We start from the raw sequence: 24709 nt of genomic DNA, 5'->3' as shown, positions 1-24709 counted from the left end.
TTCATCGGAGGTTGCATTTACTCAATTTTAAGACCTGCTAAGAACCAAATGGTTTGTTGGGTCCTGATGGGTAAAACCTTAGAATTAAAAGGGTGTACAGTACACCTTTGCCACAGAGCAGTATATGAATGACAACAACTCTGGACACTTTTAGAAATCAATGGATACAAAGAGTAACCACTTTGACTGTCTCAGATTTATTGACACAGTTATAAAGCATATTGCACAGGAAGTCCTGACCAACTTTGCCAGATACAGAGACCCACTTTAAAAAAAAAAAAAAAAATTATATATAAAAACAAATCAGCAACAGGAGCCCACAGTCGTAAAAGGAATCCAAACACACTCCAGATTTTGTTCTGTTTTTAAAACCATGTTGCTTTTAAATTAAACAACTTTTCAAGATATACTTACTGGTATGAAAACTTTTTCTGCATACAATCTCTTTATCATGGTTCTGTCCGCGACACAAAAGATGGTAAAGCAAGCGTAACCACGAGAAGCTTATCACTCATTTGTAAATCCAACTCAAAGTAAAATGACGCTAACCAATTAAACATGTGACGCAAAAATATTTGGGTGGTGGAGCAGGACACTTCATTATGTGGAGGAAAGAGAGTGGCTATTATCTAGGAAAGTTATGCAGGTACTTTTTTTTTTTTAATCCCACTATGGTGCAATTAATTTTAGGTCCTTACTAAAAATGTCACCCGTAAACTTTACACAAAACAAATGAAAGAAATATCTGAGGAATATCAAGAGTGTGTCAATATGCATGCGTGTGCAGGGGCTAAGAGTGACAGAGTCTCAGTGGCACCACAGGTCTGTAAAGGGGTTAGAGCAACCAAATGCCCCAAACTTTGAAGTCTGTTTAGGCAAACGCAGCATCAACATATCTCCTCTCCGTCAGGTCAAACGTCCCATGGCTATAGTGCACTTATCCAGCTACTTAAATGTTTAAGATTGGGGGTTTTGTTTTTTAAGAACACTGCTTTATATGACACAGTTGTAAATATTTAGGATGTAGGTTATTAAACGCTAATATTTGGGACCCAGAGCCCTGCTGGTTTTTTAAATGTCGACCAGCTAATCAGAGACTGAAAGCAACAGAACACTTGGTCCCAAGGACCGGCACTTCAAACATCCTCACGAGTGTGTGGCTACACAGCTTCCAATCCCACCTTAGCTCAGGCATTTCCTTCCCAGGACCAGATTAAAGTAAAACCATGGTTAAAATAACTTTATCACCTATGAATTTATGCTCATTAAGTCTGATGTTGTCAACAAAGGCCAAAACCAAAAATATGTATTAAATTTTAATCAAAGATTGTCTGAGACACTACTGTTGTCAAAAAAATAAAATAAAAATCACCCAACCTACAAAATTTATATCTGTGTATCAGTGACAGAACCATCAGAGCCATGTGGGTTTACTGAGCATGCAGTGGAAACAAAGGCATTGCACAGACACACAGCTTGTTTTGGTCTTTATAGGGAATTTGTTGACAATATATATTAAAAAAAATGAAACGGCCTTGTTCATTCACTAATGTGGGTGAAGCTGTGATTATTTATTTATTTTGTTTTAAATAAAAGCCCATCACCAATCAAGTTTTGAAAAGTCAGATAAAATGTAAAAACCCACAACCTAAATAAATGTCCAATTTGAGAATTTCCAAGTCATTTTCAAGCAGTGTGGCATGTAATCTGTCAACAGCCATTGTGCATTTAAAACATCTGCAATTTTGCCTGTCATTATGCACAAACATAAGAGGGTCACATCGTTAAACTATGGGATTGTCTCTAAAAAGAAACTACACTATGCATATCAGATGATCTCTTCAACAACAAGTAAACTAAATGAGGTGGGCGAGGACCACTAGCTTACACGCACACTTTGCATCAAGATTCCCTTCCACGTTTGGCACTGTAAAACATATTAAAGGGGGGTGGGCAGGTGAACCCTTTAGTGAAACTACAGCATTTCTTGGAAGAACACAAATACCTCCCTGCAAAACACCTCCTTTAGTGATTCAGTGTATGGGAAATCTTAAAGGCCCAATGATGCATGCAGTTCAGGGAGATAGAAGCACTCCACTCTACAAGGCAGACATTTTCATTGGCTGCCTTGCAAATCACCTTGTAGCCACTTAAGTAGGGTACTGACAGAATTACAATGAAGGGAAATGGCAAAGCATTGAAAACCAGCTTATTTTGTAACGATCATATTCCAATATTGTGGTAAAGAATCTTCTCCTTTCATTCAACATGCACCAGCTCTATCTGCCCACGAACCTGATAGTTGCACATGGCTAAGTAAGAGAACGCTGCAAGTGAAATAACCATTTGCATTTGAAACAGAAGGTTCACATTTGTATGAGTGTGACATCTGGATGACAATCCTCAAAGAGGTTAGCTCTCAAAACCTTTGGCTGAAGTTCTTGTCTCTTCCTGTGCTTAACATTAGAAGTCTATGATTATCATAGGCTGATTGAATTTCTAGAGAGGCTAGAAAGAAGAGAAAAAAGGTGAACAGGCATCAACGATTTCCATCTTAAGGGCTAAAATATCCCCAGACAGGGCAAAGCCGGTGGTGTCCAAGGGAGTCTGATACGGGATGTTTTGGTCAGTAAAAGTTTCAACTTGTAGAATGTGTAAAATAAATCGGATCCAGACTATACAAAAACAGTCCTCGATTTAGAAAGATAAAAGCCCAGTGTCCTGAAACAGAGTCTGGGTTCTGCTTCACTTTTAAGCTTCTTCAGCCATGGGAGGAGAAGATGGGCCTACTGATGTTGCTGTTGGTTGTCATGGCTGCCAGTTCCCACCTGACGTTAAAGAAAACAAAAAACAAACAAACAAAAAAGCTTTAGTAATCACCAGCAAACAATTAATTTGATTTTAAAGTGCACCAGTGCAAAACCCAAAGTTATTAGTGCCAAATATGAATAGGCATGATGTTCATGCTGGATTTAATTTTTTGCTTTTAAGCTTCTTTAGCTCACAATTTTATAGTTCAGTTATTAAAATAACTGAAATGGGCAGGTTTGAGCCTTATGCTAAGCTGTCTACAATTTTATATTTGCAGAATCCTTTTATATTTTAAATCAAGTAGTTTATATTTGGACCCCTGACCCCACCTTACCCACGTGAGGGGCTACATCGTGGCCCCCGCTGTAACATGAGCATCAGGAGCAGGAGCTGACAACAGGGTCTAGTGCTGACCTGATGACAGGTCAGAGGTTGAGCTCCAGATTGTTATCACTGGGTCTGGTTTCACACTCACTCCCTATCAAACGGCTTTGTTCGTTTTTTTGTTGTGCACATGTGTGTTTAAGAGGGGAGATTGGCACAGGACCTGGAGATGCCACTGAGGGGCAAAAGGAGTTAACCAAAGTCTTGTGACCCCAACTGAAAACCCTCTAAAAAGGTTAGAAACACAACTGCAAACACCAAAGTGGGGAACATGCAAGGTGGCAGTGACGGTGCAAGAGAAATGAGAGGCTAAGAGGAGTAATTAGTATCAGGTTCCAGGGGGTCCACGTGTAACGAAAATCCCCTTAGTGGAAGTCCTCAATTTTAGACAAACACCTTTCCTAATGATCTCCATTAGCTTGCCCGAATCTATGAATTAAGGTTTTAGGGGAACAGTAATGTACTTTAATTTGCTTTTCTGCAATTTATATATACACATTTTCTGACAGCTAGTCTATTTTAATGCATCTTACCTTTATATGCATTAAACATGGGCTTAAATGCAGCTATTAAAACTTCCCAAACCTGCCATTACAACCTCACAACAAATCAAAGTCGTGCTGTCAAAATTGAGTCTCTTGCTAGTCATGTGTCAAAACAATTTGATATCAGTCAGCAAGACGGGAAAATTATGTGTTATTAATTCAAAATGCTGAGGGGGGAAAAAAAAAAAAAAGACTTTTTACACACTTGTGTGCCAACTCCTGTGCAGGATATTCAACTAGAAGAACTGCGATAGCATTTCATGCTGTCATGATCTCCCTGAGCAGTGTGGTATAACTATGACGTTCCTATATATCACCAAGTCAAACAGGGTGCACACGGTGGGAGGGGGGAACCAAAAAAAACTTTCAGCAGACGCTACATTTTCTCAAAGGCTCATAAGCTTTATTCATTTAAATTAAACCATTTAGGGTCTTTCATAAGAAACCTTGGAAAGCTCTCTTTCTACACAGTGAGGATTATGGACATTGTCAATCATTTCACCTTGAGTCATCACTAGACTGATAGGTGACTGGGATGCTGGCTGGCTGAACTGGCACAGAAGCTTGTTTCACGGTCAGATTTTTTTTTTTTTTTTTTTTTAAATAATCAAGCACAACTGTCTAAGCTTCTTTTTTTTTAATTAATTAATTTTAAGCAATCCTAAACCATTTCAAAACCTTTCAGGTGGACAAGAAGTAATTTAAGTCAAAGCCAACTTTTCACTTGATTAGTTTATGTTGCTACTTTGTAACCACACCTGAAGTTGTTTAATGACTATTAATCATCTCAAAGATATAAAGTTTTAGCATTAAGATTTTGTTATATTTAATTTCCAAGGACAAAGTAGTGAAATTACTTTTTGCAGTCCACTTTATTGTTAATTTCAGTTCTTTAAAGGCTGAATAGGTACTCTCTGCACACCATGTACTGCATTTGTATTTTGGCCTTTCCTCTACATCACAGGGAAGGATCTTATACAAGCTGTACATGTGATCACAGACAATGAAGCAACTGAAAGCAGCACTATACAAATGGTTCCTGGCTGTCTGACTTCTGTACTCGAACCTTTATGCATTTAGATCTATAATTATGATTTCTACATGCGAGGACCTAAGCCAAGTCAGACAAAAGCCAGAGTAAAACTTGCCACTAGTTAAATGAAGGATAATGAATCATAATTTGCCTCTTTTGAAAAACAACCTAATTAGAGAGAGACTGAGTAGTGGCTACAATGACTGGCATAATAAAAACAGCACGAACAACAATATGTCAGCTCTATGACAAAACAGTGCTAATGTTTGAGAGGAGGATGCTCATCTGACCTGATATCATGTGGGAGTCCCGACTGCTCCAGACTGTACTGAATGACAGCTATTTTGCATAAAGTCTTCAAATTAGGGCCTGAAAAGAGAGTGCAGTGAGTCATAGGATGATCAGTGGCACTAATCATACTCAAGCTATTAATATCAATTTCAGCTGTGGGAATTCAAAGTTGAGCCAGGCAGCTCAGATCTAAAGAATCTGTAGATGGAAGGGTGCAAAAATAATCAATAGCTGGAAAAAATAAAGAAAATAAAGCAAGTGTTCACGTATGAGAACAAGCAGGACATGATGACGTGAGTGTGGAAGTCACTTCAGTACACAAATCATCTTATTAAAAGCCAGATTTCTAATAATACGTACAAACTCCCTCTCATTTACTATCATCGGCAAAGGCTGTTCCACCATATGTTCAGTGATAAACAGTGTGAAGGCGAACGTGACTGGCACGAGGAAGCGTAGGCCACGGGGGTTGTCATTGGGTACTGCCAGTCCCATAAGGTCCCTGTGTAAGCCCACCTACACAAACCCTAACTGTGACCTGACAGCATTACAGGCTACCCCAGTGCAGGCAGGATATTGCCATATTTGGTAGTCCAAGAGACGGAAGTGCCGCATTTGACAGCACCGTGCAGGGCCAAGGCCAAGTATACTAGGTCTGGTCAGAAATAAAGCAGTCATTTCATAATTTATTACAGAGAAGGGGGAAAAAAAACCATCCCAAATCTTATTTTAAAAACAATCATTTGTTTAGCTTGCTTTTCTGACATCTTAACAGAAAAGTCAATATAATTCCCTTTTAAGTTATCTGTGGGCTGCCTGACAAACATTTGCTGTACAATTCACAACAGTTATTGACCAGCATTGGCTTCTGTTTGTACTCAAGTCTGAATTTGAGTTTTTGGCAATATGGCAAAGTTTATGCCAGAAAAGATGTTAACTGCAGCAGCTTCAACTGGCAAAAACCGTAGGGCTCTAATTAATGTTGTACTTAATTAACGCATCACAAATCAATCCGAACAGCTGTCTGGCAGAGATGTCCCTGTACACACGAGAGTGGGTAATGAGAAAAAACCCGGGATTTTATGTCCTTAACTCTTCATCATATCTCGTTCACATATGACAAACCGTATTTTGGTTTAATTAATCTATAATTAGCTGAAATAAATGGATGAATATCAGTTGAACAGGTAAAACAGTCTTAATTACAACATCTGCCTTTTTTTTAACTTTTATTTTGTTGAGCTGCTTTGATATGTATAATATAAAAAAAGTCAAAATATATGTTTGTAGGATTTTTGTTTAAGTAAATGAATAAAATTCACAAACCCTTAGCTCAGCAAGTACTCATAATGGTAAAGACTCTGGAAGCGTGCAGCCAGGCTTGTAAATTTAACTCTTGTAACAGTTAGTGGAGACCACCTACTGTCTTTTTAGCTGCAGAACCTGCACTTTACCAGCCAGTTGCTGCCAACCCCTTTGTTGAGAAGCAGTACAGTGGATTTTGTGAGATAATTCACTATTAAAGCAGCAGGACTGAACTAAAGCAGTAAAATAGATATGACATCTAAACCATGAAGGTGCAGGTTCAGATTATAACACAGTTCATCGATTCTGGTGACTCCTTTGAGATCATCTTAATGTTTTCTTTATGTCATTGAGTCAAAAATTGCTTGGGGGGTGCATTATCTGCAACAACACAGAATCCTAAGAGAGATACCAATAAAGACAAGAGTACTTACTGAAGTCTAAGATATACAGGTCTGAATGATCCATGAGGTTAAATTCATCTCCCATTCCTTGCTCTGGACAGGGGCTGTAAAGAGAAAAGTAATAGGGTTAGAGCGATTCTATAAACTTCCTGTTTTCATGAGCACAGTTCACACAGCTTACAAAGACCGTAAGCATTACTCAACTACTTAATGCGACACACACACCATAGAATTCCAGCATTGGACTCTCAGTTATTTATCTTATTACATGAATCAGTTGGGACCATAATCAGGGAGCCACAGACTATCCTAAATAAGAGCTCTCACACAGCTCTCCTTATCATGCGTTGCATGATTTAGGTCCACAGGAAGTGGAGCAGTCTTGTAAGACAGACTGGCCAATGCTGATAGTCTCCCAGACCTGAGCAGCCATAGATATCACTGCACATCTGTTTCCTGCCACAGTTAAGCACATACACCTGTGACACCTGGTGCACCACAGCTGAACAAGCCCAAACTATATACCTGTTAAACCATTCTTTTAATTACCTTTTCTAGGTAATGTAGCCTGTCAGTTCAGATTTATTCGCACATATAGCAAGGTAGTACATATAGCTTTCCAAATGCATGCTGCACACGACTGCTTTATATTCATAATGTAACAATAAAACTCATCTAGAAGATAAAACTACACTTTACATTTAAATTCACCAAGCCGTTTGCGTTCTATGGAACCATTAAGGAGAAAGTGTAAAATGCAGAAGCCAAGTTTTAAGAGTAAAATCAAGATGCTTTTTGGACCAGCTAGCGATTGGCATGTGTCCAACCAACCCAGACATTACCACAGGAAGAAAAAAATAAATAAAATTGTTGGCAACAGATTTGTTGCAGTTTTTTTGCATTTACGATTTTCATCACTCTCTTCGTCTTTCATTCTTGCCCTGAACCATCCTCTTGCTGATCTCAATGCACCGTCTCGCCACCACCCATCAATCTCTCTCACCCTTTCCTGCTGTCTTCTCCATCGCATCTTCCTTTCGCTCCGTGTTCAGGATGTTGTAAGGGTTTTACGTTGCTAATCTTCCCTAAACAAACACGGCGGTGGCTTAAAGCAGCCACGAGAGATGCAGAGCACGAGCTCCGTCGTCCCAGGGGGCCAGCTGGGGAAGTCATTACGCCCCTTGCCCCCCAGGAGCTTCTTCCCGCAGGCGATACGGTCTCTCAATCACACCACCACACAGTACCGACCCACACATATGGTTCTTACACACACACTGGACTTTCTGGACATTGTTTTTGCACAACACTGGTCACTATATTCTTCATTTCCGGTTAATACTTGTACAGCTGCTGTTATTGTGTATATATTTATTTATATTTAGATTTCTTCATACATTCTTATATAGTTCTATATTGTGTATTTTGTTGTACAGTTATTTTATTTTCAACTTTAATTTATATATTTTATCTTATTCTTCCCAGTTAAATTTACCCTTCATTCTAATTTGTGTTGTACAGTTATTTCATTTTTAACCTTAATTTATATTTTATTCCTTCTTAGTTAAATTTACCCTTTTTAATTTTTCATATTTATTTCCTATCTTATTCATAGCCTTTTCCTTTTTTGTTTTCTTTAGGTCACGAGCAGTTGTCCAAGCATTTCACTACATATCGTACTGTGTATGACTGTGTACGTGACAAATAAAATTTGAATTTGAATTTGAGGAGGTGACCCACCCGGGCTTAAAGTGGGAGCCTTTATCAGAATACTCACCCAAGCTCTAACATTACTGTGGTGATTGAAAGGGTACATTTCAATAGTGGTGAGAAACACTCTCTTTAATGTATGACACACATGTGAGTTACCTGAAACTTTAAAACTGCCACCGGAATTAAATTAGCACAAACATCCCTCATGTGATAATTAGTATTGATGATTAATTTTAACCAAACAAATGGCTTTGATATGACTCATTAAATCAGTCTTACAGCCGTTTCTTTTTTCTTTTTTTTTTTTCCCCCAAACATCCTAAAAACAAAACAAAAACAAACAAACAAAAAAAAAAAACACCATGCTGTTGGGTGGCATTGCCGTATTCAGTGAACAGTTTCCTGTTTTTTTTAAGTGCATCATTCTCAAGTTAAGCCAGCTAACAGCATTTGTTTAACGTAAGAAACAGTATGATATAGAAATATTCAGTGAATTGGGAGTTTTAGATACCACATGTGTGGAATGGACAAATATCAGCAACCTGGCTACACAACAGAAGTAATGAAAAGCAACATCTCTATCTAAAGAGCACCCCGCAGTAGCTGTGAACTACTGTGTAAACCCGTAGGGAGGGCATCGGCCTTGGATGCTGACGCGTGAAAGAGTACAGATAAGGGAATGTTTTAACACGAGCAACCACAGAGATGAAGATTGCATCCACTGGGATATGGCTTCTTTGGATGGTCGTGGATAATGCAAGTCAGGGTGTGAAATTCAGCAGAAAATTAGGGAATGGTAATACTTTATGGGTCACAACAAAGAGAAAGGGCTGAAGCAGACTATGGAGGCAGCGGCAATAATGGCTGTCTGACACACTATTCGGAAACGGGAAAGTCACAGTGTGTGACTTTATGTGGCATCCTGGTGTTTGATGGGCCACTTTGTTACTTGATCAGCAAAGTATCACCATGTGTGAAAGTGCTCCTCCCCCTACAGCATAGTGGTTCCCAGTCTGAATGAGGCCTGAGTGATGCCGCCCCCCCACTAAAACAACACTGAGTGCTATTTCAAACAACACTCAATGAGGGCGTCTAATCACCTAATTGCCGGTCCTCTCTAGCAAGGCACTACCTGCTCCACTTCATTATCTTACACACCAAGGTTTCAAAAGTGTAGAACAAAGAGTTGAGCTACAGTTCTAAAACTAATGAAGAGACACCAAAGAGCCGAGGACTATTTCAAAGTGTCGAAGAAGTTAATTGCCCACAATTTTTGCAACTTACTTTCAGAACCAACACTGAAAACGAAGTGGCAAAGAAAAGATTTGGATCTGATAGAAATTCTATTAATGACACCTCTGCTATCTCAAAACAAATAGAGTCAACAATATACCTGGAACCTGACCTGTCGTAAGCATGTTTTAAGTGGCTTCATTGGGCATATCCTCATTCTTGGGAATGATATGATCTGCATCCCTTTCCTTTCTCCACTTCCTATTGAACTTTGGTCCATCAGAACCATCTAATTCACAGGAACTCATCATCCACTACAACTTCCTGTAGAGGACTTTATCAGGAGAGCCAGACTTACACATTATTGCTGAAACACCTTGACTGAAAACACATGAAAGCAGCGAGAACAGTTTGTGATGCGCTTTCAACATTTTAAAATTACTTCTGATATGATGGGCAACCCAGGTCCTCACTGGTGGGTTATATTTGTTTTAAAAAAAAAAAAAGCTTTAACTGTTACTGTCATTCAGACAACAGTACAAGCTAAAAATTATTAAAATTCAATACATTAAGAGTATAGGCAATGCTTGGTCATGTCTATTAACCTTACCCAAGGTAAAAAGCAAAAGCATTTAAAATGTAATGAAACAATCTATATAGACATTATCCAATAGGAATTTAAAGGATTGTTAAGATTCCAGCAAGAGTTTGTAATGGTCTTGGTTATCACTGCTCAATAGATTTCTATTCAATGCTTTTGGCTTAATCTCTGCTGTCTCAACTCGTCTTACCCAGCTATCTGTGCCCCCTCCTGGGCAGTGGCTGGACAGTGGATTAAGACATAGAGCTGCCCAGACCTATACCCCATGCAGAGGGTGAGATACAACCTGTAGCTGGCTCCCAGTGAGACAAATAACTGACTTTAGATTAGAAAGAAGAGATGCCAACCCCTAATGAAGCATGCAACTCAAATTTCAGTCTCTCTAGATAAAATATAATTGCACTTAGTGATAATACTTAAAGGCACTGCAAAGTCAGAGTGGTTAGTAATTTGGTCCCTTGGTCCCAGGACAGGTTCTTATCAACCTAGCTACCTAGCAAAATTAGGGTGATTTTAAAAAAAAAAAAAAAAAAAAAAGCATTTCTCACAGCTCTCAACATAACTGGTTCTCAAAGGGTTTGTCAAATGTTTAACTGCCAGATTCATTTTGGAAAAATAGGTTATTTGGTTGATTTTGATACACTGCCATTTACATACTAATAAACAGTTCTCATAGATCATTATAACATGTATTAGCTCACTGGTTAACTTTCCATCAGTGCACTGCTTGAGCAATTAGTTCTTATAGTACTGCTATAAGAGTACTCCATTTTCCAGAAATATCAATTTTAACGTAAAGCAGCACTGTTTAAAACACGACTTGCTGATTAAAACATCAGACATTATCCTGTTACACAAGTTGACTGGTGGGCTTTTCTTGTAATTTACTACTTAAACAGCTTCAGCACAAACTCCAGACAATGTAAGAAGGATCACAGTCCAGAGTTGTCTTTTCCCCTCACATGTAGCACATGGCAGACCTGCCCGAGTAGTGTGTGCAGGAGGCAAGTAACACTTGTCGAGTGAATTCCCTGGCCTCCTCCCAGCACCACTCTCACATGAGTGTAAATCCGTGTTGTCAAACAGACATTGTACTAGGCTGCAGAGACTTACACAGAGCATTTAAATTTCAGATGCAGACATACGTGCAAGCTCATCTTCTAATGTCTAAATTTAAGGTATGTTGTGCATGCGTGAAATCTGCTAGTCTTACGTTATTCTACTAATCCAAAAAGCACAGAGGTGTTTTAGTTGTAATGACAGCACTAACTCAAAAATACTACTATTTAGAAATGTCTACTGACATGGACAACAGCATCACAATGCATCATCTGTGTAAGGCTGTTTATTTGAGCTGCTGTGCAACACTCAACCCCTACGACACCATAATGTATACAGACCGTTAGCAGGTTAAGGAGGGTTAAGATGCAGATGAAATACTATCATGAGCTTGTCTTTGAAGAGTAAATCACAGTGTAGCTGAGCTCCCCCAAGGTCTTGTCCTGCCACGCGCGGTATGCCCCATATCCTGATGGGGTCACCTTCGCTGTTTGACAGGTTTTGTCTCAGGAATACTAAACACACACAGACAAATAATAAAGGAAAACTCTGCAGGGTACCCTTTGACACCAAAGGCCAAAAGACAACATGTGTGGTATCAAAATCTGTTGTGCTGACAGGCGTGCATCTATAGAGTCGATTTCCACTCTGGCAGATCTAAGATATTGAGTTGGCATTGTAGCAAGCCTAATGAAGCTAAAAATATTAAAGTTTCAAGCAGAGTTTTTTAGTTTTGGTACAATACCCGGCAAGAGAGGACTATCATTTCTCAGACCCATGCTGTGTTGAGTCTAACATTTAGACAGGCAGGTTCCAGGGTGATAACAAGTCACGTTTTAACCAGATGTCTATTGTAACAGCTGCCACTTCAGCTATTGATAAAAGGCGCAATTCAGCCGTGTCCGAGATATAGAGGCACCAGGCTTCTGACCTTCCTGGACTACTAAACAAAAACCCCTGGACTTCTCTGGCTCAGCAAATTGCAGTTTTATAATGAGCTGTTAAATTCCACACAGATTAAATATCCCAGTGAGATTTTGGTAGCTTAAACTAGAGGTTTGGAGCTGGAATGTTTTGGCTACCAGCAAGATTACCTGCTATGTGGTCTCCCGCTTGCTAATTACGTAAAGCAGCAATTCACTCTCAGTGGAGATCAGACGACTCCGATCTGTTTGAGTTTTAGAATCAAGTAATTCAAACCCAGAGTCTTATATTTAGAGCTTTCAACCCACTCATCCAGTGCAATGACTCGACAGAAGCCAGAAATATTAAAAATGTTTGTTTTTTTCCATCCTAATGTTAGAAATGGCGTCAGCATGCTTTCCATCTTTACTAAATGTACTAAGTGACTCTGCATATTTCCAAAATGGAACAAATGTGTTAAGGTTGGCACAGCAGAGTGTGTGTACCACGCTGACGTAAGCCCAACAAGAGCTGTGACTCACTAAGTCATGTGAAGACATCCAGACAAATGCAAACACCACCAGAAAAGGCACTAAGTGTCCAAATACATAAGTCAGTAGAATATCTAAGCACTGACATTCAGATGCAAATAAGTAAATTAATGGGAAAATTAGATTTTGAAGGCCTTAAAATATCCCAGGTTGCTCAATATCACCCAATTGTGGAGACACGACCAGCAGTTTCAAGACAGGAGTTGCATGATTCTCCTTAATCAACAAAAAAGTTCATTTAATGAAGGAGTTATTTTTGAAGAAAAACATACACCTCACTTTCATCTTATTAGATATCATCTTGACACTGGTATTATTTTTTTATTAACTATTTGAGTTGCACTCACACTATATTTATCATCATGTATTTGATTTGTAAATGTAAATACAGATTATAAGTAGGTTTCTGTAATCTCTGAAATATGTAAGAGTCAGATGTATTACCTGCTCTTACTTATGCACAGTAATATCATCCTAGGTGTATGAAAACTATACCTGCTTTTGAAAAAACTAATTATCAGCAGTATACACAAAAAGGTGCTGAAGGACTAAAAAAGGCGCAAAGGACAACAAGGATCAAGCAATTACAAAAAGCCTTCAATCACAGATTAACATTTAAACACACAGATAATTTAAGTCTGTCATCATTCAAAGATGAATGAATGCCGTCATGGTAAAAATACATTCCCTAAAAGCATTGTTGGAATGAATGCACATCAGGTCCAAGTAGTTCAGAGGCCTGTGCCAGATTTCCCTTCATAGATTCCGAGCTGTCTGTTCCCAGCATGCCAAGCTGTCATGTCCTTGTTCACTTCCTGCCCCTCATAGGATGCCCTGTTCCCAGGCTTGAAATGCTTCCTGATTTAGCTCAACCTGGGTTTGTCGTAAGAAATTAAACACACAGTGAGAAGAGAGCCAACAATGACAACATGAGCACTGTGTGGCTCTGCCTTCATACGCAACTCAACTTGAGCTGCGCTTCATTCCTCGGGGAACAAAAAAAAAAGAAAAGAAAAAAAGAAAAGAAAAAAGCAAGAAATAAAAAAGAAAACAAAATTTACAGGGTTTAACTATTCATTGCTTGTATGCATAGGTGAAGGTCGGTACAGGTGGAGTTGGTCATGCACGGGTCGTCCTTCGTGGGGCAGTGAGCAGAACTCAGTAAATGAGTGTAGCAGAGGCACTGGGGGTATATCAAATTGCACTCTGTGAGAAAGAATGCTCCCTAAGGTCATAAATCAGAGATGGGGCAGACTTTCGCACCTTTCTGCAGCTCAGCAGTCCTGTTTACACCGACGCAAGTGGTACTCAACACATTGCCACTAATGCCCAGCCCGTCTTTCACACACAGTCTGCTCATTTACCTTCAAAGTGAAAGCATGTATGAAAATAGAGGTATCTTCCACTTAAAAAGGATTATCTGAATCCAAATTTAACAGCACCAAATTAGAGTAAACCAGGCTTGTTGACTTCAAATCTTACTTACACTTGGAATTTCTAAGCTAACAGCAGTGTGTCTCATTCAGCTGTTCCTACATTTTATTTTACGAATGCATTTTAGCATATTGCAAGACGACTGAAGCACAACCCTTTGGAAAGCAGAGCAGTCATGCTTGAACTAATGGTTTAACAGTCCTTCACTAAAGTGATAAATTATTCTGAACAAATTCCTGCAGGTAAAATAAACTGGGAATAAATATCAGAGGGGTTCTGTTTAAGATCAGTCTGAAAGGACAACCAACTCAGGAAAACAACATTTGGACTATAAATTTCAACACAATTTCCTCAGAAGATCTACTGAAATGAGGAGCCCCACAACAAACACAAGCAAGGTGTCCAGCAAATAATTCATGGCAGCCTGTGCAAGCATTCGTCAACTGCATTGAGACAGACACTAATAACTTTCTAGCCCTGTTAACAGCCCTCATGTTGTTAGGCCGTGCAAAAATAAACACAAGAGGTGCTGGTTTTAAAGGGACTGTTCAAACGTAATTAGTTAATGAAACTGGATCAGGCTAGTCTTTATCAATGCAAGTCAAGACAAAGCCTAAACACTGTTCAAATCTTAAAATTACAACTTTATTAGTCAAAAGACGAAAAAGAATTTAGGTCTGCTTGGATGGTGTTTGTGTGCAAATGCTTATGGGAGTTCCTGCGTGTAAGAAGCTTAAGTGTGCTCTAAAATAACAAAAACAAAATAATGAGCAATGCTGGCCAAGAGAACCTGTGTGGCCAACTTACTTGGAGCCTGTGAGGATCATGCTCCAATTTTTACAGTAACAGAAAACCCCTCTCCAGACTTTGAACACAGCAACTACCAAGCACATAATAGACAAAGCAGTTTTTCTCTAAAGATAGATTCATGAATATGTTAACCTCTGTGCCCTTGGGCTTTTAAACAGGATGTCAGAGATATTATGTAGTGTTTGATTTCTTCCTCTGCACCCTTCATCAGCTCAGTGACACTCCCTTTTCCAGCCCTATCTGCTCAGAACAGGAAATCATGACTCCATTCTGGACTAATCCCAGTGAGTACCTAAACAAAGGATAACCTTCAAAAATTAAGACTCCTCCCGAGCTTGTCATTTTCATTATAAGCTTCTCAGTACTACATGAATATCTAATGATTACAAATTTAGAGAGACAACTCTTCTGTATTATGCTTTTGCATATTATTTGAAATGTGTGTCACACGTACGCGTTTTGGGGTGTGATGCACAGCACAATGTGGTAGCAAGTGAAGCTTTACAAAACACATCCAGCAACAGTCAGTGGCTCAAAAACTACAGGGCACGTAGACGTAGAGGGTCTGAAAGTAGCCTTATCCACAGCCTTGTGATCCTACCATCAGGTTATCCCAGTGGAGTTCTCCTGATAACAGGGTCTTGCTGATAACAGTACCCCAGGACATGGACTACCCTGAACGATGCTGTAAGCTACCTCATTACTCCAGCGGCTACTGGCCTATCACAAGAACGTCACCACCTCAGCGGCACCTAACCAGCTACGAAGCCCCTGGTTATCACTACTGTAGACAGCAATCTACAGGATCCAGACTGTGTTTGGCATATTGAAGAGAGAAGACTGTCGTCTGTCCTGAAATGGTCAGATGCACAAAAAGTTGCCACCCCCTCCACCCACCTAAAGACAATCACTGAAAAAACTGAGTGCAAAAAGCCCATATTTAGTGTTTTTTATGAGAGCTGTGAAGGCAAGGACACAAAAGAACACTTAAGCAGTCATCTTTAGTGCAATGAGGAGCCATTGTGATTTTTCCTGAAAGAACAACTGAAATTTGAGCGACTGAAGTCCATCCATGCTTAATTTCATGTCCTTTGGTGCATTTTCTGAAATGAACCTGAGAAGTAGAGGTAAGACATGTATTTTTTTTTTTTTTTTTAGACTCTAATTGCCTGGAAACCTTCACCAGCGCAGATGGTGTACACATCATTATTAAGGACTTCTCAGGTGCTAGGCTACCGGACCAGATTTTTGTCTTTTTGTGAACTCAGAGTTTATCAGGTGAACCCAGGTAAACTGATTATGTTTTTTGGGGGGGGGGGGATTTTTTGTAAATGTTCAAAATCTTAACATCGATACAAAGTTTCCATCATATTGACTCTGACATCCATGTGTCTATTACATTGTGTCATTACATGAACGTCTGGGCAAACTTTGATAACATGCATTTCTTTCTGAATTAGGGAATGAGTTAATGAGTACAGCACACACAAAATGTTTGGCAGAGATGTAAATATACAAATGATTGACAAATGATGACAATTTAATTGAAAAATAAATAAATATTTGAAGTTCAAATCTAGGTCAAGTACTAATATTTTGTGCCTCACCTGGTTCCTCCAAAGAGGATGATTCGATCTCCAACCATACAACAGCACTGACGCCTCCGAGGGCATGGGCCTTTCCCTTTAGGTTCAACTTTCTTCCATGTGAAGTTTTCTAGTGTGTACACACAAGGCAAAAATAATTTTGATTATATTAAAAGTTATATTTTATATAAAAAGGATAAAAAGAATGGGCATAGATACAATGAGAGATTTCTTTGGAAATGTATCTGCAGCACAATAAATCTAAACTACAACAGGGTTACGTCATACCAGCTAAACTAGAAGAGTTTCTCACTATGCCTGCTGTTTATTCAGCTTCCTAAAAATATTAAACCACAAGGCTCTAAGATAAAGGAATATTTATAAAGAAATAAAAATAAAAAGAGACAGGGGGGGTTAACCTTCAACACAAAATCTTACATTTCAAAAATAGAAACAAGTCCTCTATGAAGTGCATGCAACGTAAGCGACGATGTTGAAGCTCACTCACTTGTTCCATATAAGGATGAACTGTCTCAGACCCAAACAGCATCACTGCATCTCTATAGCAACAGGCCATTCAGACCCTTAGATAATTATGACTAAAATTAAAGTGCTGCCACCTAGCGAACTGCAGAGCACATTTAGATGGCAACTGAAGAAATCAGCTTTAAATAGCACAGGCACATAAGATCATATCCACTACAAAAAAAGACCAAATTCTCAAATAAACTAGAGAAGAGTTTAGAAAACAGCTATGGCTGTCCTTGTCCAAATTCCCTGCCAATGTTTACCAACACATCGCTACATTAATGATCTACTTTTAATATGATTCAACACCATGTGCAACTGCTGTCACAATGGTTTTCTCTAGTTACAACTAGAAATGGCAGTTGGGAGACAATTAAACATAAATTAATTAAAATAATGGACTTTTAGCTAGTGCCTGGTATTACCTTTGTCATTTATTTCTTGACACAAAGATAGTATCAGATAATATAGTGCTATCTAACACCATTTAGGACACAACGAGTTTACCACAGGTGTGTTGCTTCATCAGTGACTATGTTTAGCATGTAACAAGAGCCTGAGGCTTTCTTCCAGAAAACCTCCTAAACCAATTTGAAATGCAATCAGGTAACATTCATCAGCAACTGAATGGGCTGTCATTTCAGCATCTGTGTTGCAAAACATGAAACACAGAAAGCAACTTTGTGGTGAAAAAGGAAGCAGCCAATCACCATTACGCAAATGTCAATTATGCAGCGGAGGAGGACCGGTTATTTATGCATGAAGAAATGAGAAAAGTAGGTCAACACAAGCTAGTCCTGCACTTCTTGTATTGAGGTAAATAGCCAGGGTGGAATTTAAAGAACTCTTTAAAAAATAAAGCTACCAGGAATTAAACCCTCTAGTAGCAGTGCTCTACAGCAACAGGACAGGTTTTCCAAATCTAAATGATGTAAATATAGACTTACCTGGATTGAATTTCCAAAGGTCGTTGAAGTGTCGTTCCATATGAGAATTGTATCCTCCAAATATGTACAGCTCTCCATTGTAGGAAACTTCAAAAATAAATAAAAAGTCCAGATTAATGATATTTGAAGTATACTATAAGGAACCACTTGACCCAGATAAAGTACCTTGATTTGTTTAATCGAATAACGTTGGCAGATTATATTTGACAACACTGTTCTCACAACACTAATCCAACACATAGATGCATATAAAAGATTAGCACCTAGCCTGTAAATATATTGGAACAAACAGAACTCAAATTAAAAGAATTTAATCAGATACTGGTCTAATAACACAGTCGATTTTATGCGTGTATTTTGTGCCTTACAGGCTGAATGACTTCTGCGTCCCTCTGGTAGTGGCTGTGTTGAAGGGGTGGTCAGCCAGCAGTTAGTCTTTGTGTCAAATACTCTGATCTTGTTGCAGTAGACCTCATTGTTGGAGTGGAAGGGACCAAGACGATCTGCTCTTCCTCCAAACACGAACATTTTTGTCCCAATGATGGTAGCCGAGTGGAAGTCTCTCCAGCGTGCTGGAGTTCCCTGCAGAGCAAAGACAACACACGATGTTACTGTTAAACTCTTCCACACTCAAAGTTTTAGTGAAGAGAGAGCAGAGCAGTCTACTCAGACACTGAAGTTATAGCTATTGAGAACATTTTTGGTAAAACTTAATTTACTGTGTTTATTAAATCTAAAATTTCATCAAGTTATGTTGATCATAAGCCTTGGTATGGAATTCGTCTTCCTAAAATATTCCAGATCTTATTCCCTGGGATAAGAAAAAAGTCCTAATATTCAAAACTAAACCATTACATGTCAGAAACAATTCTTACGTTCAATATAAGGGACAGTGTTGAAGCTCATTCGTTCCATATAAATGATCAACCATCTCAGGCATTTCGCCCAGGAAAAAAAAAAAAAAAAACAGCAATTTCAGGTAAACACTGCCATCTAGTGGATCAGTTTTCCAACTACAAAACCACAGTGAATCCCAAACCTCCCCCAGGCACCACCATCCCTTTTCAAAGGGATAGTGGTGTCCAGTCAGCCCAGTCATTGGGATAGTGTAAACAATTTAACTGGAGCAAGACACAGAATCATAATCAAGATATATGAACTTTACCAGAAATATGACTGAAACAGGACCTGCTCTCACATACTGCAACCAACTCTAACAGAGGCAAACCTCGACTCACTTTACATGTCACTGCCCTGTAGTCATGCCAAAGTCTTTCACAAGCCTTCCTTTCAGGAATGTGCTGCCAATGTCTAACCATGAACTTTATGCAGACAGGGGGGCTTTGTAAATCGTTAACATGGTTGAAAGAATACCAGAACCAATACTGAAAAGTGAGTTTTACACATGCAAATGTAAAAATACAAACGCTAAATGATCCCAAAGTTCAAAGGGGGAAAAAAGCAAGTGAGTAACAGCACAGAAGTTTTCATTTTCCTAAAGAGGAATGCAATCCTAAGTATTATTCAGTCACATGCACCGCTAAATCTGTAAGCACCACAGTCCAATCTCCTTACTGACAACATGGCTGTAACTAAAACTGAATGGATTGACTTAATCCACAGTAACTCCGTCATATGATGACTAAAATATACTTTACAAGCGTTTAATCACATGAGCATGTTGACTGCATAAACAAAAATAGTATTTGCTAAAAGGAGACTGTATATAATCCAGTGTGAGGCTTTTTGAACTTTCCTAGCAGGAAGCTGCTTTGAAATTCCATACTGAGCTGCTTTTATAACATGCCAATACACCAACAGATAACTTATGTTGCTGATGTTCAGCTGTGTCATCTTTGTTTTTTATGAGAGGGTTTCCTGTTTGTTTGTTAGGAGAATTATTTTGAATGCTCAATACAGAAAAACTGTCAAGGAATAACCAGCAACGGTTGAAAAGCAACAGCTAGCGACTTTTAACTCACTCTGGCATTAATTAGTGCCCAAACCATGGTAGTGGTATCCAGTTTGTGGATGTCATTGGAGAAACAGTCAGCCTAAAATAAATAAATAAAAAAAGATTCATTTTTAATGTTCACAGAGAAAGTTTGTGTAAGCAAAAATAAATCAAAAATCAAACTCACCAGCTGCTCATATCCTCCAAATATATACATTGCCTTTCCCAGGACACAGGCAGAGTGGCCGTCCCTCGCCCCTGGAACAGTCCCTGAAGTCCTGGGTGTGTACCATCTGTGAGTAACTGTGAAGCAGTCGCAGTTGTTCAATATTGAGATCAGAGCACTTGCGTTACATGCAATGGAAAACTATCACACGCATGCAGGTGCTACAGCTTTCTTAATATAAAACAGTTCCTCTACTTTTTGTTGTCACAATTTTAACTTCAAACAGGTTCATCTCAAAGGAAATACACCCTGAAACTCTCAGCAGCACGAGTTAGACGAGGGTCTACTTACTGACATCAAAAGCATAGAGCACATTGCAGGCCCCCTCTGTGTCGTTACGCCCGCCCCAGAGGTAGATAGTATCATCCAGCAGCACAGCTGTGTGGCCATAACGCATATATGGCACTTCACGGGCACATTCAAGTCCTGTAATCCTCACTGGAGGCAGCTTCATCCAGCGCAATGACACTAAAAAACACAAAAAGTAAACATTTTCCTTTATTAAAAAAATAAAATATAAAAACTTAATGAAAGAACATTTTTTTTAAAATTCAATTAAAAACAAACACACACAAAAACAATGCTGCCTGACAAATTTTACTTGATACTTACTGCGTTACAAAGGAAGTTCTACAAATTCAGTTATTCGCATATTTTTTTTTTTTAAATGGATATTAGGTTGGTAGTCAGTAATTTATTTTATTATCTTTCTTGCTCTGAGAGCTAAAAAATGTAAAATTTGTTAACGTGCCTACAACTCTCTCACAGTGAGTTTTCAGTACAGTTCACATCACTTTAATAATAAAAAGTACCATCAAGAAAAGAAAAAAAATTTGAATCAGTCTTTGCAGTAAATGGGCCAATGGGGGAAGGAGGACAAAGCAAGATGGCAGGAAACTGTAGTTAAAGAGGTCCCATTTCCATTACACTCAAAGCATTAGTTCCACAGATCTTTTCATGATACACCAATAGCAGGTAGGCTCTATCTACTTTGGGAAGTCGTAAAACCCTAAAGCAGGTGGCTGACCACACAATGGGGAAAAACCATGCAAAATGAGTTAAGGGTGTTTCTCTTAACCCATTTAAAGAAAACAGCTGTGCTTGTCTGATAGCAACTGAAAAACAACAACTGGAAAAAAAAAATTGTTGCAAACCGCTACGAAAAGCTGGGGTTTAACTGCCAACCTGAGTGAGTTTTCAGTAAAGTTGTGCACATTCAACAAATTACAACAGTTTAACCTTTCTCAATACACTGGGGGGGGGGAAGAAGTGCTGTCCTGCCTGTCAAATAGATTTTTTTCCCCACCCATTTAAGATACAAAAAAAAGTGAATGAATCAATTTTACATAAACACCAATAGTCTTTTTCCAGAATATCCTTTAATTTATATATTTTTTTAACTTAAACACTTTTACAAATGAAACAATTGATCTCTACACACACACACACACACACACACACTTACCACATACCTGTGTTGAAGACGTGCACATCAATCTGACGAAGTGTCTCATAGTCCTCCCCGGAGCAGTAGCCTCCAAAGGAGTACACCTTGTGACCCACTGCCACAGCAGCATGGTTGACTCTCCGTGGCCCTCCTTCTAGGTGCACAGTCCAGCGCAACATTCCCCACTTCTGTGACTGTGAGCGCTTAGACCATCACTCTGATGCTCCCATCAAACCAAGGCCATTAAAACCTGTGACCACAACAAGGGTAGTAGCAGCACTCTGCTAAAGAGAACAACAGGGTAAGTTGTGAGGGGGCAATCAAGGACAACAAAGGGTAACTGTTGTTCCCCTGGGCTAACGTCAGCTCTGCTGTTGCTGACAGGTACAAGCCTCTGTATCTATGCTTGCAGGGTATTTTAAGAGGTGATTAGACCTACACTTACCACGCCTTTCTATTCACTCTTCACTTTGTACCCACCCACTGCACTACAATGAGTTTAAAGTCAGAGTAAACATGTGCCTCCTTTAGGCAGTACTATAGGAACACAAAACACTGCCACACTACTCAAGGAGATTGCTCAATCTATACACAGTATTGAAATCCTGCCAATTTAATATTTGTGAGTGTTTCTATTGTTTTTTTCTTAAAAACAAATACAACCATAATTTGCCTATTTTATCCATAATGATTGACAAAACTGAAGTACACCTGCAGCTCTTAGCTCAATGGGAAATTAAACATTTCCAAAGCGACATTTTCAGCTCTGAACAGTGAAATTAAGTGACATAAAACACTACTTGTTAAACACAAGTAACTCTGCCTCTCCCCTTGCTTATTCTGTCCCTGTGACACACTTTACCACTGACCTCCAACCTTTGTTTACCGTTAAAAATAAAAAACCCCTAGAGCACCATTTAACATAGACCTATTTTAAGCCCTCATATCTATGAGGAGCAACAGAAGCACAAATCTAGTCACCAGGCATGTGAACCTTAACTGGAGCCAATATTTTCGATGATTGCACAATGTGCACTATGGGTAAATTGACACCCCAACATGCAAATACAGTTAAACCGTTTAACCTTTCCCAGGTTATTCAAAGTTAGCAGTATAAATGCACACAGTTTCCTTTATACATACTTAATACTCATCTCGAATAATTTGCTATACAATTAGACAACATGAACATTTTTGCAAGAGCCGAGCTGAGTAGAAAGCACCTTCTATCCCCCTGTCCTATTGAACAGTGCACTGTTGACATCAGATGACTAACAACGGTGCTTCAAAGTGCACAGCGGCTATCAAGTAAATAAGACTCGTTTGTAAATGGGTGCATACTTCTGCACAGATCTCGACTGACTGAAGCACAAACTGTTGACAGATGAAGCTAATCTAAAGCTGGTGACATTGAGCTGTAACAGTTATAACAACCAGTGGACGCCTCACACACTAGCTAGCTTTGCTCTTAAGCTAACGTTAACAGGCATAACAACAACCTTTTGTGGCGCACTGGCTAGCCGCCGCGGTCGCTTATCTCTCAACATCATCACCACAGTAACGAATATGGTGCTACTGCAAACAGCTGTTTGACAGCCAAGGTGCTAGGCTTTGAGAGGCTAGGCTAAAGCTAAACAGTCGAAGCTAACTATTTAGCTGTTAGCAAGCTAACGTAAACTCTAAACAAACGACAGACAACTTGTAACACAAAGACATTCACTCCCAGCTTTGGCAAAGTTACGAGTTAGTCAAGTGAAACAGAATAACATTCATATATGTTCAATTTTTCTACCTTCGAGCCGGTTGTGGTTGACAGGCAGCCAGGCAGGGCTATCCCCCGAGAGCCTCTACCAAGCGTGATGGAATGAGAAATTACCGCGAGCACCCCCTGTCGGCTGTTTTATACTTGGGGAAAACACGCACGTGAGTCTTTCTGCTTTAAAAACAGATGGATTTACTAACTGCCGTGCTAAGTGCAAAATAGGTCAGCGGCTGCATTTTTCGACACCGTTTTTGCATAGCACAGAGAGAAGTTAGAGTTGAGTGTCTTGCTGTAACTGTGATGTTATGCAGAATGGCCGGATTAACCTGTTAGGTGACCCAGAAGCTTAACGTTTTTGTCATCCACGTGGTGTGATCACATAATAATGTGACCAGTTACTATAACAATGCAAATTTTTAACATGTAAATGAAAATATGCCAAGATTGCAATCACAATGTCATCCAAGAAAGCTGATTTTTCTTTTTTAGGGTTCATTGCAGTCACTGCTTAAAGGCTCTCTCATCAAGATTAACTATCTGTTGGATATCTGTTTGACACACTCCATTCAAAAATTTACATGAATGCGGAAATATAAAATATATTCAGCAAATGCAGTCTTCCTATTTGAACAGTAAAACATTTACTGGATTTTTTTCATGTGTATCCATCTACTATACCCGTTAACAGCAATGGATATGTGTATTTCAATTCAATCTTTATTGGCAGACTACATGTCCATAAAAACAAGACAAGAAACACACACACACAACTCCCCCCCCCCCCCCCCACACACACACACACACACAACACAAGGTATACCATTAAATATATATATGTATATAAATAAGTATATGAAGCATTTGTAAAAATATAAAACCATAATATACATAAAACACAATTACTTAAAATAAATCAATAAATACACAAACACTTTAACCAGTGCTTTCTGAGACTGGATGAGTAACGGGAACCACTCACTGTCGGATCTGTAAGTGCTAAAATTATACTGTTACTCGAACCATCCAGTCGTTCTCTAAAACTGAACATTAACTTTCTTAAAAGTGCTTTAAAAGTCCAGACACCCACAGCTACAAACATCTGACTGGCACTACCACTTCTAGGTATCCTGCAAAGGATTCTCATCGCATCATTATATGCAACATGCAGCTTCTGCATGCTACATT

General features: G+C 39.0%; 1 protein-coding gene across 4 annotated transcripts; it reads right to left on the bottom strand.

The window, feature by feature from the left end:
• Positions 1-1303: 1303 nt before the first annotated feature.
• Positions 1304-23823, bottom strand: klhdc3 (kelch domain containing 3). Of its 4 annotated transcripts, none has more exons than XM_085428638.1 (11): positions 23555-23818; positions 21788-22046; positions 20607-20783; positions 20277-20392; positions 20118-20189; positions 18504-18717; positions 18136-18222; positions 16682-16790; positions 6804-6877; positions 5064-5142; positions 1304-2828 (listed from the first exon to the last, which is right to left on the bottom strand). In XM_085428638.1, the coding sequence occupies exons 2-11, from the start codon at positions 21939-21941 to the stop codon at positions 2762-2764; spliced, it is 1149 nt and encodes a 382-aa protein (XP_085284764.1). In that variant the 5' UTR covers positions 21942-22046; positions 23555-23818; the 3' UTR covers positions 1304-2761. The 4 variants fall into 4 exon arrangements, with proteins under 4 accessions (XP_085284764.1, XP_085284765.1, XP_085284767.1 ...); XM_085428639.1 differs by having other exon boundaries at positions 21788-22043; XM_085428641.1 differs by lacking the exon at positions 5064-5142 and having other exon boundaries at positions 23555-23823.
• Positions 23824-24709: the final 886 nt, after the last annotated feature.

This window comes from Rhamphochromis longiceps, linkage group LG13 (genome assembly GCF_057381845.1).
Source record: "Rhamphochromis longiceps isolate RC_006_pf linkage group LG13, R_longiceps_female_GT1.1, whole genome shotgun sequence".
NCBI lineage: Eukaryota > Metazoa > Chordata > Actinopteri > Cichliformes > Cichlidae > Rhamphochromis > Rhamphochromis longiceps.
This window is presented reverse-complemented; position numbering and strand designations above follow the sequence as displayed.